The sequence below is a fragment of the Neopsephotus bourkii genome, unplaced genomic scaffold, assembly GCF_033783945.1.
Source record: "Neopsephotus bourkii isolate Nb327-2 ecotype Australia unplaced genomic scaffold, CSIRO-AGI_Nbou_v1 NB_1820, whole genome shotgun sequence".
NCBI classification, from domain to species: domain Eukaryota; kingdom Metazoa; phylum Chordata; class Aves; order Psittaciformes; family Psittacidae; genus Neopsephotus; species Neopsephotus bourkii.
Window position 1 is genome coordinate 320,665 of NW_026902293.1, and position 17,006 is coordinate 337,670.

Below are 17,006 nucleotides of genomic sequence, written 5' to 3' on the forward strand. Positions count from 1 at the left end.
GTAGATGCTCACCACCCTTACTGTTCTTACCTCACAAGTTTTCCTTATTTATTTTGACCCAGACAGTTGCTCTGTTGACAGTAAAACCAATCTCAGTATTTTGAGAGGAAAAAAACCCAACCCAACCATGAAACTCAAGCGTAGCTTTTGGGTTCTCCAGCTACATACTTCGAAAGCAGTGCTGGGCCCAGAATGTTTTTTCCTGAGTCATGAGTGACATGTCATCTTCCAACCTTTGCAAAAATTTGAAATTCAGCAAGAAGGTGTATTACTGCATTTCTGAAATTCAAGAATACCCTTTATTAAAAATTTACTGACCTAATTATGAACAAACTGGTATTTGGATTTCCAAATAAGTGAAAATACTTTCAAGCAAGCAGAAACCACAAAAAAAAAACCCCAAACCGAAAAAAGCCATTTTATTGAAACAACATCCCCATCATCAACTAAGATGGCAAAAATTAAGTTTTAATTCATTTTGCATTTCTACCTTTTTATTTATGTAAATATAAATTCAAGAGTGTAAAATAAATCAACATATAAAACACAGAACATTCTCTTTCAGTGACTCCAAAAAAACCTTACATACAGAAGAACCATGACAAGTCAGCCGCTGTCCATTTTTCCTAGCATACAGGCATGACAATACAGAAATTTATTCTCCAAAAGCATCCTGTATAAAGTCCTTAAAATATTTAAGTAATATTTAGTAATCTCATACTCCTGAGCTTATGGATGTCGATTCCAAGAAAAGGAGAGACAAAAACCATCTCAAACTTCATGTTATTTCAACTCCATCTAAAATAATCCATTTCAAAGAAGATTATATTCAATTCTTATAGCTGAAGCATCACAATTACTCTATTAGTATCATTATCTGGGAAAACTATTTCTTAATTAGATGTTTCTGCTTTTAAAATAAAGTCAGAATATCTCAAATAGTTTTGTTCACTTACACTGTAAATACATTGCTGAAAGTAACTCCACATGCTGGTAACAACAGGCCTTCATGAATTTCCACTAAAACATTACTATGATGTACCTTAAAAAACAGGGATTACAGCATGAAATGAACCATAAAGAGTCAAGTATCATGGGATTATGTATTATCTTCCTCCTTGGATGCAACAAAATGCTTATGTATTTTGAAGTCAATATTGGACTGTTAGACCACATGAATACTGGCTGGTTATAAATACCTGGACCAGGAACATTCACTGTTTTAGAAAGACAGGATTATTTGTTTTATTGTTATTACAGCAAAAAATTTTTACCAGTATTATAAAATGTATCATGCAGGATATTTCAAGAGGAATGTTTTTCACTGGGTCCAACAGGCATATGCTTCCAATGATTGTGGCTTTTAATGCATATCATGCCAAGTTCTTAATAAACAGTTTCCCTCATTGGTTATGTTACTACAGTGTGAAGAAATTAAGATGGTAAAAGTGAACAAAGTTAAAAATGAGAACTGCAAGTAACATCACAACTAGAAGAGGAAAAATTGTAGAACGATTTAACTCAGCACTACTGTGGGTCCCCACAGTTGCACTGCTACTCTTAGGTTTCCAAAAGATGCAAATGAATTTATAAATATTTTTGTGCTAAGAGCCATGCTCAGAAACAAAATAAAGGCTAGCACAAGTCTACCTTCCTGGAGATGCATGTTAAGTATAAAATTCAGTTACTAAAGTGCATTTGCGGAACAAATTCTAACTTCTATTATTACAGCTATCCCAATAAGCAATACAAACTAAGCTTTGTTGAAATTCTACCTCTACTTAAAAGCAGTAAATATAGATGGCTGAAATCTAAATTACAGTCTTGTACTACCAAACATTTTGACTCAATGCTGTGAGCTGCAGAAACAAAATGTACTGTCCTAAACTTCCCATAAATGAGGAGGTACCTCTAGTCAGAAATACTGAAAGTGTAGAATGGAGTTAAGTATAAGCAGAGCTGAACTAAGCATTGCTTTCTGCTTCTTATTCAATATGGTGTTTCTTTAAGGCTCTGAGAGAAGCTGTTAATTTTTCCTCCAGATCTTTTGGCAAGAGATATAAACACACAAATAGCAGGGTCATCTGACATTTCAGAACTTGTATTTTCATGTATCATTAAAGCCAGCTCATTCAGTGTCTGTATACATTTATTGCACTTGTGTTGTTGGAATACATCTATACCAACATAGTAATAATGATTGCAACAAAGCCATAGTAAAATAAAAGGGTCTGATTTGGACATTAGAGGGTAAGTGTCTGCATGTTTAAAATGTTCCCCTGATAGTAATAAATACAGACAAAATGTTCATCAAGTCAGATGCACATGTTTAACAACTATTTAGCATATATAAAATTTCACTCATCCTTTTATCAATACAAATCTGTTAGGGATCAAAAAAGACTTACCATGCAAAATATTGATTAGTGCTGCATAACGGAATATATATTTCTATCAGAGTTAAAACAGCATTTTCAAAATTTAAAGAAAAATAGATTTTTAAAAAGGGATTCTATTGTTGAATGCAAGTCTTCCTTGTAGCAAAGACAAGATAGACACAAGTTATGATTTATCGCTGTACTTCAGTCTTGATGAAATACTAATAATTATTTGTCCACCTACTTAATAAATGCTACATTTTCAAGAATAAAAGGAACTATCAGTAGGCATTATTTCTACTTAAACCAAGTTATTTATTTCTCTCTGTAATAGGTCAAGTATGCTTTTAAAGATTCAGGTAATGGTAGACTCATGATTTTCTCTCTCAACAGATTTCGAGGAGGTTCTTCTGGCTTCAAGGCCTCACTGTGATCTTTTTCCTCCTCCTCTTTGTTATCATCTTCCATTCTTTCATCTTCTTCACTATCTAGTGGCTGAGGAATGAGCTGATTACCAACAAATACATAGGTGTTAATCCTGCGTCTGCGACATCTCCTGCGTTTTCGTTTTGGAGGAGCCTTCTGAGCAATACCCTTGGCTTTCATCTCCTCATTTATGAAGTTTCTAAGGGTGCGTCTGATATATATTCGAGCGAGGTCCTGGAGATTCCTAACAGCACATGGAGCTAAAAATGAAAAGAAACTAAGTTATACTACGTTCCCTCTAGCACAAAAATTACTGCTTTGCAGCTAAGACTGAAGCTCAAGAGTAACTGAAACTTTAGTGCAAGCAAATGAAACAAGGGTAGGAAGAGCCACCTTGACAAACCCTGTTGCACAGTTCAGGAAATTAAGAGGTCTTTCGGTATATACACAAGAGAAGTATAAAGTATGAACAGATTACTAACATAAATGTAAGAAAGCATACAAATGAATACTGTCACCTTTTAGCACCTGGGACATCTTGGGACCTACTGCTGGCACTATTTCAAGATCAGCTGATGCGATACAATTTCTAACCCTGTGTCACATTTGTTTAGGCAAGTGCCTTTCTTCTGCTCCCTCTTCTACTCACTATTCTTTTCCCTACTTCCTACTGAATCCAACTTAGGAAGGAGGGCCATGTCAACTTCACAGCTGACCAACCAGGTAAGTCACCCATAGCTTTGCAGCAGAAAACGATCAAAATTACTGAAGATTTGACAGAAAAGAAAAAAAAAATGAAGGTAAGAAAAAGCCAAAGCCACATATCTTCCAGTGACAGACAGGCAGGTGGTGGTGAAGACGTATTGCTGGGCTGGTGGATGCCTGCCCTAGACCATCTGCGGCTGACTAATTCCAAGGAAAACAAAAGCAAGAAAACAACCAACCAAAAAAGCCAGCCTTTTGAACTTTTTTTTTTTTTTACTATACAAAGTAGCATAAAATTAATGGGGACCAACAGCAAGAAAAAACCTAGCGCACAAATAGTTTTGATAATCACACACCCAGTACTGCTTTCAGCTAAAAAAAAAAAAAAAAAAAAAAAACACAACCAAAAATACCCCAAAACAGCCAACCCAAAACATTCAATGTATTTCAAGCAAGATCTATCATTTCATACATTGACTTCAGTTGCATGCTAGGTACTCATACTTGAGACAGAAAGGATGTTTATAACCATCAACACTGACTTCAACTCATGCCAATGGAAATAAAAAAACCCCACACAATTCCCCAAACCAAAAAACAAACAGCCCCCCACCCCCCAAAAAAAAACCAAGCCCCATTTTTTTAATATTAAACCAACTCAAAATTCAAAACCAAACAAAAACCCTATCTAACCATGCAAAATACATTTATAATACCAAGCTAAACAAGACAGAATTGCAGACTGACAATCACAATAAACGCAAGCAGGAGGCATATGAAGTTGAAGTAATGGACTAGCAGGCATTGGTCCCATATACAGAACTGTCTAAGAGAGACTTCATAAAATCAGAAAGAAACAAAAGTAACTATTTCCTTCAAAAGATAGAATGAAATTTTGAAACACTGTGTCCCACAAAATGTTTAATAACAGCAAACTCTCAGCTTTCTTATTCTGTGAAGTAAAATAAAACAAATACAGTATTTTTAGTGCTAGTTATTATTATATGCTATTTGATAATAAGAAGAAAATATTACTACATAATATTTGATAATAATTTAATAATCTAAAAGGTTTAAAGACAAAGTAAGCCACTCACAGTCACATTCCAGATCATAAGCTATAAATGGTAATTACCAACAATTTGTAGTACATAAAAGAAGTCAAGGCCTAAAACTCCTGCACTTATGTTCAGGAATTCCAGACACACACACAAGCTACAAATAAAATCTTCTTTTAGAAAGCTTCAGACTTGTTGCATTTTTTGAATTGGAGAAATGCTTGATAGGTAGAAAAGAGGTAGAAAAGATAGTTAAGAAGTCTTAACAGTGAGACAGTCACAAAGCTTTCCTATGCAGGTATTAAAATCCATTTGAATACACAACTACTCAGGAGGATACCTAGGGAAAACTTCATGTAACAGAAGTAGTCTTAAGTTCCACTGACATTCATGGATTTAAGCCAAACTGACCAAGAAAGAGAACTCACTTTTTTTGTTTTTGAGTAGTGATTTTCTCAAACTTGCTTGATGTTTAAAACCATAGTAAGATTTAACGAACCCTTTACCTAAGAAGTTTCATTTTTTCTCCTTCATTATGATTAAAGAAAATGGAAAAAAGAAAATTAAACTTCAATAAAATCTACCGTTGTGACTTACCAGGGATGTACTAGACTCATGATTAAGAGATTTTTAATACATACAGTGCACTGTGGATCAATGCAAGTTTACTTCCCACATTAAGTTAAGAGCACAAATCTGTGTGATCACGTTAACATCCTGCTGAAGTGCAGAACGTTTTTGAAATGAAGAATATTTATTTTACCAGTGCTAGTGGTGCTTGACCTTTTATCACATATCTTACAGTCTACCCAAAGAAAGGGTTTGTCCTTGCAATGCCACACTGTGTAGCCTCTCTGGTGTTGAATAAGTAATCTTAAATCATTTACACATACGATGAGAATCTGGATGCGGTTTACTGCAAACCTGTCTCAGTTTGTCTGCTAAAAGCATTAATCAAACCACTCACTTAATGGATTTATTTATAATTTTTTAATGCAAAGAACAGGACGCAATTTTTGAAAGTTTAGTGTCCTAATGTCCACTTCTCTCCAATTATCTAGTAGTAGTGAAGTGTGTCCTAACCAATAACTAAGTTGTTTTACCAACACCTCTGCAGTTTTCTATGAGAAAGAGATCCTACTTTGGGAATGACTGGCTGACAGATATTTTACTAAGCTCTATATACATATGAGAGTTATAACTGTAGTCTATATGTAACACATCTGTGTCAGAAACTAGTCAATGGATGTCCAAAGTAAGGCACAGACTCAATGTTTACTTAGTAGCAACATCTGCAATTTCTAAAGTTTACAGAAGGATAATGTTTACTGATGTTTACAGAAGGATAATGTTACTGGATTTGAAACAAACAGACAATACTATATAAAAGAGAAACCTGCTAGAATTTTTATTTCCTGAGTTTCAGATCCCTACTTCTTACGCCCTCCCTCCCCCCCCTTTTTTTTTAAAGCTTCATGATATTATTCTATGATTCTATGATACAACTAGACCAGCTTGAGCAGTGGAAAGAAGCCTAACAGATTGCACTTTACAGTGTAATTTGAAGCCTACTTCTGAACACTACTGATCTGCACTATTTTCATTCTGAAACTTCAGGAATGGTAATAAACAACACTTGAAAATCCTCTTCTGAATTCTGGCGAACTACACCATATAAAATCATAGTAAGACCAGAAAGTTTGGCAAGCCACCTCTGTATTTCCCTGTTACCATGACACAGCCTATCTATCACGGACTACATCTAAAGCAAAGAACAGAGGAGGGGAGGAAGGATGAAATAACCTTGGATTAAGAAATTAATTTCAGGAAATACCTTCTGAGGTCTCAAAACCCAAGCATCAAAACAAAAATTACATAATTCTTTTGCAGAAATAATTAAAGGAAAGGATCAAGGATCTTCCTTACTTTGAACAAAAAAAGGTAAATACAACAAAGCACTATCCTTGGCAAGCTCTCATACACTCTCAAAATTAATAGCCTCAGGGGTTTATATCTGTTTCGTTGTTAAAAAATGTGCATGGAAGAAATAAAGAGGCAAGGAGGACAGGGGATTTAGGTCCCTTTGACTATATGTTAACAGAAAAAAACAGGAGAGAAAAGCTGTTGTCTTCTGGGGTTTCGGATTTACTTAAGTTCCTACATGCCACTGAACCTCTTAGTGTAATTCTACAACTAGGCCTGTCTAAGCTGACAGAGAATTTCAACTCTACACCTTTATCTGCCACTTCTTTCCCCCTCCCCTTATCATGTTATCTTGGCAACAGATGTACTTTCAGAGGCTTTCAAAATGCATTTACGAACCCAATTCAAAGCACTGCAGCTAGAAAGCCAACCCCAGTGACTAATAAAATACAGCTAGGAATGACTAGATCAGTTGCAGACAGACACAAGCACAGAGCTATTAATATACTACCATACCACAGCTGCAGTTTAGGACTGCTCCTTCCATTTCAGTGCAAAGAGAAGAAATACATTCCTCTGGGAGACCATCAGAAAGTTAGCACTCCTGACAGACTTAGTTATTTGCTATTTTATCTATACCTCCCTAGAAATAAAAAACCTGAACCAGTAAGGAAAAGAAGACTGCAAAAATAAGCTAGAAGCAGTACAGTTTTAGTTCAGGATATTAACTGTTTAGCAAGACAGAACATAGTGTCAGAAACACAAAAACATATGCTCTGCTAAGCTGTATGTTCCTGTTCTTTCACTTCATGTCTGTACAGCACAGTCTCTCCAATTTCAAACAACCACCAGCAGGCACTTTAGCAAGCCATCAAAGGAAGCTGCAAAAGGAGTAAGCACAAACAACACTTACGCAGTCCCACGGTGTCATGTTTGCCGTTGTCATTTCTGTTTGGTTGCACTAGTGGAGCAAACGAAACAGCAAGGATATTTTTACTTTCCCACGTGTTCTGTCCCGTTCTCAAGATTTGTGTTAGCTGCGTAAAAAACAAAAATAAATTAAATCAGTGGTTACAGTTTTGCTGTACTCACTACTACTCAGACTGGTGTACAAATACACTGGTATTTTGACCTGCTTCAGATTTATAAAGGCCATCTCATGGAAGACAGTTGATTTCACATACCTTGGACTTTCATATACCTTGAAGTATTACACAGTACATTCAGAGTACTGAATATGGCAATGGGAAGAGATGCAACTGGAAAATTAAGGCCCAACGTTAAGTTTTGCTTTTTCTCATTTTTTCCAAAAGTTCACAGAGTGCTTTCCAGTTGGAAGCAAGCTCTGGAGTCCCACCTCCTGCTTGAATAAGACTAACTTTCAAGTTAGGTTGGGCAACTCAGAAGCGCTTCCAATTAAGTTAAAAAGAGATTTCCTAGGATTAAGATTCCCCAATCTGTCTAGGCAACATGCTGTAGTGTACAACCACTTTCATTATGAAAAACTGTCTACCCTACAGGATACATGCTGCCATCTGTAACATTCTTCTTTCAGTCTGATGTGCACCTGTGAGAACTGGATTCCTGTCTACTAGGTAAATTCTCCAACCCTTTAGGAAGCCAGGTCAGGAGAATTAAATGCTCCCCCTTAGCTGTTTCACTGCAGGCTAGATTAACTGAGATACTTCAGCTGCTCCTTCTACTTTACATGCTCTATCCCCCTAACCATTTGTATATAACATAGAAATGGTCACAGTCTTCATTTGGTTTCAAACTGTGACTACTTCTACGGAGGATTCCATCGATTTCTACTGACAGTATCTTAGGCCAATAAAAAAATATGAAACTGAATCACGTAGGCTATGTTTAAATTAAATTATTTATGTTTTAAATTATTTTGAGAAAGCAGATACATGACATTTCTTTCTGAAAGATAAAAGTAACTAGCATGTTTATCAACAAGAATTTTAGTAATTATCTGTATTTAGGAGGACATCACAATGTGCTTTTCTCTATTTCCCTATGAGTGAAACAGGGAGAATAACAACTGTCCCTTGTAAAGACTTTTGAGTTTTAAGAAGTAAAGGTGATAAAAGTGTGAAGTATTAGTAAAGTAATACACCTGTCTGAAAAAACACTTAATCTAACATGGAGAAGCAACACTGAAATCTGATGAAAATTATGTCATATTTTCAATTTTTTCCCCTCCCCTTGCAATATCCCACAGTTCACAACTATTTCATATTTATCAGAAATAAATTATCTTGGTTTAGAGAATGGTTTCTTTGTTTTGAAGTTATGACTGAAAACTGCAGCAGAGAAATTTCAAAGCAGTTCTGGGACAGGTATAATACACTGAAAATACTATGAATGGACTTCTAGTATCACTGAAGACAGTTCTGCCACAGACTTTGTTGGAAGCAGGATACCGATGCCTTCCTACAAGTTTAAAAGTTCAAGACTTCATTAAAAAGACTAGCATCTGCTTAACTGCAACAAATACACTGAATCAAGTTATTAGTTGAACATTAACTTAGTCAAATATACATTTAAAAGCATTCCTTAAATTATGTATTTTTCATACTAAAAGATAAAAAGGGAAATTGTCACTAAGTCACCTGATCTTCTATAGGCATTACTAAAATGCCTCCAACTTTCAATAAAATTTTCATGTAGTTTTCATGGTCTTTCTGGACTCCAGCTCCACAGTAAATCCGGTCATACTGGTGACTGTCTGAGGCTATTTCCAAACAATTACCAACCACAAAGGCAGGTTCACAGAACTCAAATCTAAGGGGAAGAAAAAAAAAAAAAAAAAAAAAGACGGGACAAATTTCAAATTAGGATCTTTAAGAAAAGCCAGTCCAGATAAAGACAGAAAAATATCTTTCATATTTTCCTTTATGTAATAAAGAAAGATTAGCATACATACTATTAAGGCGATACTACTTTGAAAATAACCTTTTTTTTTTTTTTTCTCTGCCACATCAGGGACCAAAGAAAAACTCTTAAGCAGTTATATATTATGAAAAACAGAAAAGGCCTCAAAGCATCACCGGACTTCCTACCTGCAAATATATTTGTCTAACAGAACCTGACAAGCCGTACAGTAAAAGTCTTTACAACAGTACATTCATCAACAACACGCAATACCCAAGATGTTGAATAAATACTGAAAGTTCAATACCCCCGCCTTTCTTTTTGAAAGCCCCTAAAGCAAGGAGAAAAAAGTAAAACAGAAAAAGAAAATATTAATGCATCAGAAGCATCTATCTTAATTTTCACCAGCAAATGAAAGTTACCCAAACTGCTTTTAGGTGGACCTAAATTTATACAGAAGTTGGAAGGACTGAAAGTATACTTTGTCACTGCATAAAATACCAACAGAACGTTGTACAGCACACAGGATTAGTGCCAAAGCTGCATATAATCTCCATTACACTGATACTTTTGACATCTTTCAAATCTCTGCAGCACCTTACTGCTTCAGCTGTGACATCCAAATGAAAGTAATTTACCTTTTTGCCAAAGATTTCCTTCAGTGAGGAACTTTACGTTTTCCCCAAGCACTTTAAAATTAAGAAGAGAGGTTAGAGTTACTTATAGAAAAGATTTATGGCTGCCGGGGGGGGGGGGGTTAAGTCAACACCTTGATGTTGCATGAAATAGCTGATAAACTTCATCCAGCAGTATTAAAATCCAGTGCATCTCAAACTTCATCCAGAAGGAATGACTTTTTTTTCTAAAAACTTCTTCAAATATATGTTGCCATTGTATTTTACAATGCTGACTTTCCAGCTGACTGTCAGCAGAAAAGAGCTGTTTTATTTGCCTAGCAGTAGCAAATCCCAGGACACCACCAGGTAACATTCAAAACTATTTCTTCAGTTACAGCAAAACTTGGCAGCTATCATTGCTTAGGGATGCTGACTGTAAGGCTTTGGCTGACTTTCCAATCTCCAACACTGCCAGTAACAAACCTAAATTCTATTAAACTGAAGTTTTTGCTGGAGCTATATTTTTTTCCCAAGACTCCAGGATGCTTTACCCTGAAAACAATACAATACTTCATTCAGAGACAGACACTAGAATCCTTTACCAATTACTGCATAGCAGTCGTGTTATATGTGGCCATCAGTCCATAATGCCATTTCTTTTTCTAAATCCAGAGGAAATACTGAAAGCTACAAACAGATTAAAGAGGAAAAACGAAGCAGGTGCGGGAAGTGGAGAATGACTGCCTTGTTGCACACATCTGAGCAGCTAGCCCAGCCTGAGCTGTGGCTGAAGCAATTTCAGATTAACACAGAAAGACCTAGAAATACATTAGGCAAGATTAAATGCTGTGAAGAAATTGAAACTGAAGGCACTGATGACTGTGCTAAAGAAGCAATCTCATTTCATAAGCACTTGCACTATCATGTGGCTTTCTACATTCAGTGAAGGTCAATCAGGCAGTTCATGCTACAGCTTTAATTTCAGGTTGCCTGCAGTTTAAAAGTCAAGCATCACCACATCAATTTAAAGTTTGAGTAAAGTACTTTTGTGGGTTTCAAAAACACAAGACCGAGAGGGTGGGAGGCAAGGAGAGAGAGAACATGGTACTTTTCTAAAATGCAGTTTTATATCTAGAGACAAGTCTCTGTATAGTTGTAGAAAAATTAAAGACAACCTGCCTGCCTAACTGGGAAACTTTCACAACTACTTCTGATCTTCTCAGAGTGCTCCTCTAAAAGATGGCTTCTTCCTCTAGTAAAAACTACCCTAAAGCTCTTGAAGCCAGTGATCTCACGCCCTCTTAAAACAAGCAGGAACACCAAACTCCCCAAGGAATCAAAAATACAAGATAAAACAAAACCCCACAAAATATTCCCCAGACACAAAACACTCTATACACAAGCTGCGGATGAAAATTCACAGTGGTCTCTACAAACACTGTAAAAGCTGAAGGTAATTTCTCATTTAGCTCCATAGCTTGCAACCAGAATGGCTTGAAGGGCAAATGAAGGCACAGAAGCAATTTCTGTATTACACCTATAAGAATGAGATGGGTTAAACACTACAGAACAACTCTGCCTATGGAAACAAATTGGCTGGACTGTACTCCCATTTTTAGCAGTTCTTTGGAGACACAAGGCTTATAACCCCAACAGCTGGTTATTTATTAGTCCATTTACTTGAAAAAACTACCCCTCCCAAATAGCTTCAGCTAACTTCAACCCAACTTGTCAACAGCTGAAGTTTCAACAAAAGACTAATTTCCCACAGCAAACCTAAACACTGCACAGACTGGAGTATCTATAATTCCTGAAGACCTCTCTTTAGTCCATGGCAGATTAAAAAATAAGGGGGTCTCCTCAGCTCACCTGGCCATACAGTGGTAACAGGTATGGCTGCACTGGTATGCTAGTTGCCCACTCAAGCATATGCAATTCAGTAATTGCCCTATGTAGCTTTCCTGTTGTCCAGAAAGCTAAAAAGTAAGTAAAAGAAATGGGAGTAAAAGGTCATTCACTGCCTCTGGTCATAGCAGTAAGTTAATTCAAAAGCCAACCCTCTTCATTCACACTTCCCACAAAACCAACTGCTTCACGTGCTATGGTATGAGCAGTGACAAAATATCAACAATAAAGGCATACAGAGATCATAGTTAGCAGAGTATTATGGGCTTTTTAAACCTAATTAAGTCATACAACTGCGAACCTTACTTCTCCACACTGCCCTGTAACGTAAACCTCACCAGTGATGCCACAAGTCTTTGCCCACTCCTTGAATTTTCAACTGATTCCATTATTACAAAGATATGCATCTGAATGAGAGCTGATAAATGCATCTAATCCAGTAACTTGTGAAAACCTTCTAACAGAGGCTAAAGTATAATTTTCAGAATGTTCTTTCTACTAACTTGCCCAAATAATTTTCAAAATAAGCAAAGTTAATTTCAGCTTTACTCAAATATAAAAAAAGACTCCATCATTTGATCAGGAAATTATCTAAAACTTAAATACAAAGATACTGCAAATACAAGGGAGTAAACAATTTGAAGAATACCTGCAGCAGCATCACAAGCCTGTTAGTCTTACAGTATGAAAGTCCTATCAAGCACATTGTTTTACTATGGAACTTGCCCTAATCAAACCCAAATTCTTTTAATCCTACTTGTCACTATACCAAACAAGTTGATTTTATTCTTATTGCCTTTGGGATATCAGAACACTTCAGATACTCAATCTCCTTCTGTGTTGCACAGTGCTATCTTTTATTAGATTAATAAATCTGCTGAAAATAAACGGCTTATTGCTTTAATATGCAGTATTGACAATCACATAAGCTATCTATCAAGATGAGACAATATATCACAATTACTTTTTTTTTGTTACCACGTTGAAACTGAACTAACAGATGCCAAGTGTTCTTTACCATCTGTTTATCTCCACCAAAGAGAGGGTGTCTTTGCAGACCTTTATATAGGTAACATGAAAAAACTCTTTACTTCATGCATCAGATGCCAAAAATAAGCAATAATGAAGTGCTGGAATGATGTGGAGAAGTTCTAATCACATTAGGTTCTTCAGCTGATCCTAGTGAGAGGACCAACTGCCAACAGAGCATAGCAACAGAAAATGAGCACTTTTGTTTAAATGAGCACTTGTCACAGGATAAATTTAAGCACACACAGATCGTGTTTAGCAATGGTCCAAGGTAATCAAGCAGTTTCAAGTGCACAGAACATCTGTTGACCTGATTGTGTCCCTTCCACCTTTTGCATTTTTGTAATCTGTCCCTCAAACATTTCAAGCTCATCCTCAAAACAGGCATGGTATTTTTATTCCAGCTAAATGTAAAAATAAAAAAAAAAATAAGAAAAAAAAGGGAAAAAAGTCTGTAGAATTTTAAGAGCATTTCTGTCTGCTACAGCAACTTAAAAATTATCAAGTCATAGATTTACTGCCCATGATTTTTTAAGTAAGATTCCCCACAGATGTCAATACAATGAAGCATTACACTCTGGTATAAAATGAACATCCATTTAAAAGAAAGCACACAAATGAAGAACTAAGATTAAAAGTTTGTTGCTCTTGTATCCATATCCACCAATCTAATACTCGTGTGATAGTAAGACATTAATTAAAAAAGAGAGAATAGTAAAATAATCTACCCTAACAGCAGGGGTTGTTTTAAAGGGGGGTTAATTTGTTGCTCCTACCACAATACACACCCAGAGAATGGACCCTTTAATTACTTCCAACTCTGAAGATGTACAGGATGCTTCTTGGGCTAAGCAATTCTACCTATACAACCTTCATGAATGCAGGCTGTTATCCTGATGTCTCTTCAAGATGAAACTAGGTGCAAATACATACTTGATTCTTTAAAACGAAACAAGTTCAATAGAAGGAAAAAAAAATCCAATAATTTAAAGGAAAACCAGTTTTCAACATCCACAGGCCCATGTTTGAAGGAAACAGTAAGATGTTACAAGATGCTTTAAGAAGTACAATATCGAGAACCGCTTGAACAACTTATGCCTGTCCTTTGCTGGGAGAAAAATTAATTAGTTCTTAAAAACCAGCACAGTCCAACTACATTTACACCTCTGAACCACTACATTCATACCAGAGTGTCACCTAAGAGTACTCTTCTGCCTATCCTCATGTTTACTAAACACACTTTTATCTCAGCTTGCTGCTCACAACCCTTAGCAGAAAGCCTATTCCAGTATGAATTCATACTGGAACATGAATATGAAATACAAATATCAGAATATGAAAATATTCTGTTTTCCCATCCACACTCCTTCAGTCAGTCAACTCAAACCTTCCAAAAAGGTCTGAAACCTCATTCAGTACCATCAAGTCATTCCCTCTAGTAAGAAATTCATGTATTTAAATTCAGGCACAAAGGACTACTCTTCAACTTTAATGATGTGTAAGAAGCTTGGCAAGTTAACACATTGGTACTACACTGGAACAAAGAATCTGAAAGCACTGCAACGCAAATGTCACAAAAAAATCAGAGAAAAAAAGAAAACAAAACAAAACCAGGTTTTAATAGATATTCCAAAATAGAATAGTAAATCCAAAGTAAGAACTTTGTAAGTTTGTAAGTAAGGATTGTAAGCTTTACATGAAACTTCCCTTAAACCAAATTCATTAATAACTAGACACTGAAATCAATTTGCAAATGTGTAGCCTCTGAAAACTTAGAGCATTAAACTATTTATGCTGTGACAAAGAAGTAAGAATTACTTTTGTCCTAAACTAATATCCTGCTCTTCTAATTCTAATATATTGCTGACCAGTATCTGATACAAAAGGACTCATCAAGATAGTGGAATAAGGGAGAGAAAATAGAACTAGTAGAACAGTCTATAAGTTTCTTACTTTCTTCACCTACAAAACACTGGCCTATCTTTCTAAAACACAGCTACAGCAGCTGAAAAATTATTGTTTCCTGCAGTTATTTTAAGATAAGGACTGAAAAGCCATACATAATTTAATCTAGAAAATTCTGAATCCTTTGTTTGCATTAAAAAGACAAGCCTCTCAGAGCCTCTCCTATGTCAGATAGAAGAATTTAATAAATTGGTAATTTTACTCCAAGTACTCTTAGAACCTATTTAAGTACTGATGCATTCACTGAAAGAAACCATGAAGAAGTGTTCAGGTAATTTAGCCAGTATTTCAGGTTTTAAACTGACATAAAACTTATCTTCTTTGAGAACCACATACAAAGGTCAATACTCACACGGCTTTGTGCAATACAAGAAGCCACAAGAAGATGGCACAGAATAATGAAATGCTTTCCAATTTCTATGCTTCATTAGACTTTCTCGTTTTACTTGACTGTAAAAGTGCTTCAGAACTAGTGTATCAATCGGATTTAAAAGTGTTTTCCCATTTGTTTCTTAATAAATACTTCCCATGTTATATCCTGCCAGTGATGTCTATTTAAGATTAAATCACTATCCAAGAAACTTAAAACCTGCATCAGCTAATAGGGGAACACAATTTCTAAGGGCTGCTCTTCCCTATTAAGTGGGACAACAGCACGACAAGATGGAAAGTTCTTTTTTTGTCTCCATTACCCATTTAACTGTACTCAAGCATTTTTTCAACATCTTTGAAGCAGTCTTTGGTTCACGTATAAATGCATATTCAGAGATTGCTGGCACGTTTTGTGGAAAAGTTACATTTTACCTATTAGTATTGTTCTTTGTGAGACCTTCTGCATGTAAACTAAAATTCTAGAATAAATGAAAACAAAAATATTCAATCTTTGAAAACAAACCAAAACCTACAATGGCAACTTTTAAGTCCCCTGTATCTAAGTACAATAAAATTATTTTTACCAGCACTAAAATGATGCTGGTTGAATTTCTATTTAGTAATTTTGCCTCTAACATTCTTTTCAGCTTCCAGGCAGTAAGAAACCTGTACCTCTACTTTGCTTGCATGTGTCATCTTCATTTTTAGATAAAACTGTCCTCTCTTATGAATAAAATTGTTTTTCTATTATATAACCTCAATCTTTTTATAATTTCTGATAGTCATCACTTTCACTCAAGTGAAACAAACACATTATTTTTCTTAAGAAAAACTGAAACACTGGTTTTTAAGATTTATCTCACTCTCCCCTCAACACTGGTTTAAATTTGTAAAGTTCATTTTTTACTACTATAGTAGCAAAATGAAGAATTGTACTGAAGGAATACTTTTTAAAGTATGTAGGAATACCGGTACAAGAAAAAAATTCTGTTAACTTCAGTTTATCGTCAGAGCCCCATGGTTAGAAGACTTAAAACAACTTATCTGTTTACATAAACAGAGGAGTATTTGCTTTCTTCTTTTACTGAAGCAGTGTTTTTTATAGGTCAAAATTGTCTTGGTTTTTGGAGCAACACATTTTACAGGAACAAGCACCAAGTGTTGTCTTCACTTTCTTTAACAGATGCTCATGCTACTACCAAAACTTGTTACAATAACAGATTTCCAATGAAAGGCAGTCTCCACAATGTTACCTATTTCTAAATGACATTTTATGTACAATTCTGAGGGGGCAAAAATATGTATTTCTGCAACTACCAAATTCTTTAAAAATGCAGGCTTAGTTCCTTCCTAGGTAAGAGTGGATTAAATTATCATTTTTTGAGCATTCTGGTTTACAAGGTGTAGGACTAGAAATATTACTTCTATTATGTCCAAATTAAAGAAGGAATATTCCAGACGTTTATCTTCCTTTCCTTTTTGCTTAACATTATCTCTGTCATTGAAGAATCCCAATGGCATTCTTTCAGTCCCTGTGTTGTCCCAGTTAAGACTAAACCTCAGCAAGAATTCATTCACCAGGAAAAAAAAAAAAGTCACACTATTTGAAACTAAGTTATCAGTAAGATTTAAAATTAGAAAGCCATCAGGGAACTTTGGAGACAGATTGATTTGCCTGCTTAGATTTCCACTGCAATGATTAACCAGCTGCATAGGAAGGAAGGAGCTTTATTTTCTCTATGCATACA

General features: G+C 35.5%; 1 protein-coding gene across 3 annotated transcripts in view; it reads right to left on the reverse strand.

Annotated features, from left to right (window-relative positions):
• Window positions 1-396: 396 nt before the first annotated feature.
• The window catches only part of PCMTD1 (protein-L-isoaspartate (D-aspartate) O-methyltransferase domain containing 1), a 43,518-nt gene continuing 26,908 nt past the window's right edge, over window positions 397-17,006 (reverse strand). For all 3 annotated transcript variants that reach the window (XM_061342944.1, XM_061342946.1, XM_061342945.1), the window contains 3 exons: window positions 9,109-9,280; window positions 7,404-7,527; window positions 397-3,064 (listed from right to left, as the gene is read on the reverse strand). In XM_061342944.1, coding sequence (XP_061198928.1) covers window positions 2,694-3,064; window positions 7,404-7,527; window positions 9,109-9,280 — 667 coding nt within the window. In that variant the 3' untranslated portion in view covers window positions 397-2,693. The remainder of the gene's footprint in view (window positions 3,065-7,403; window positions 7,528-9,108; window positions 9,281-17,006) is intronic.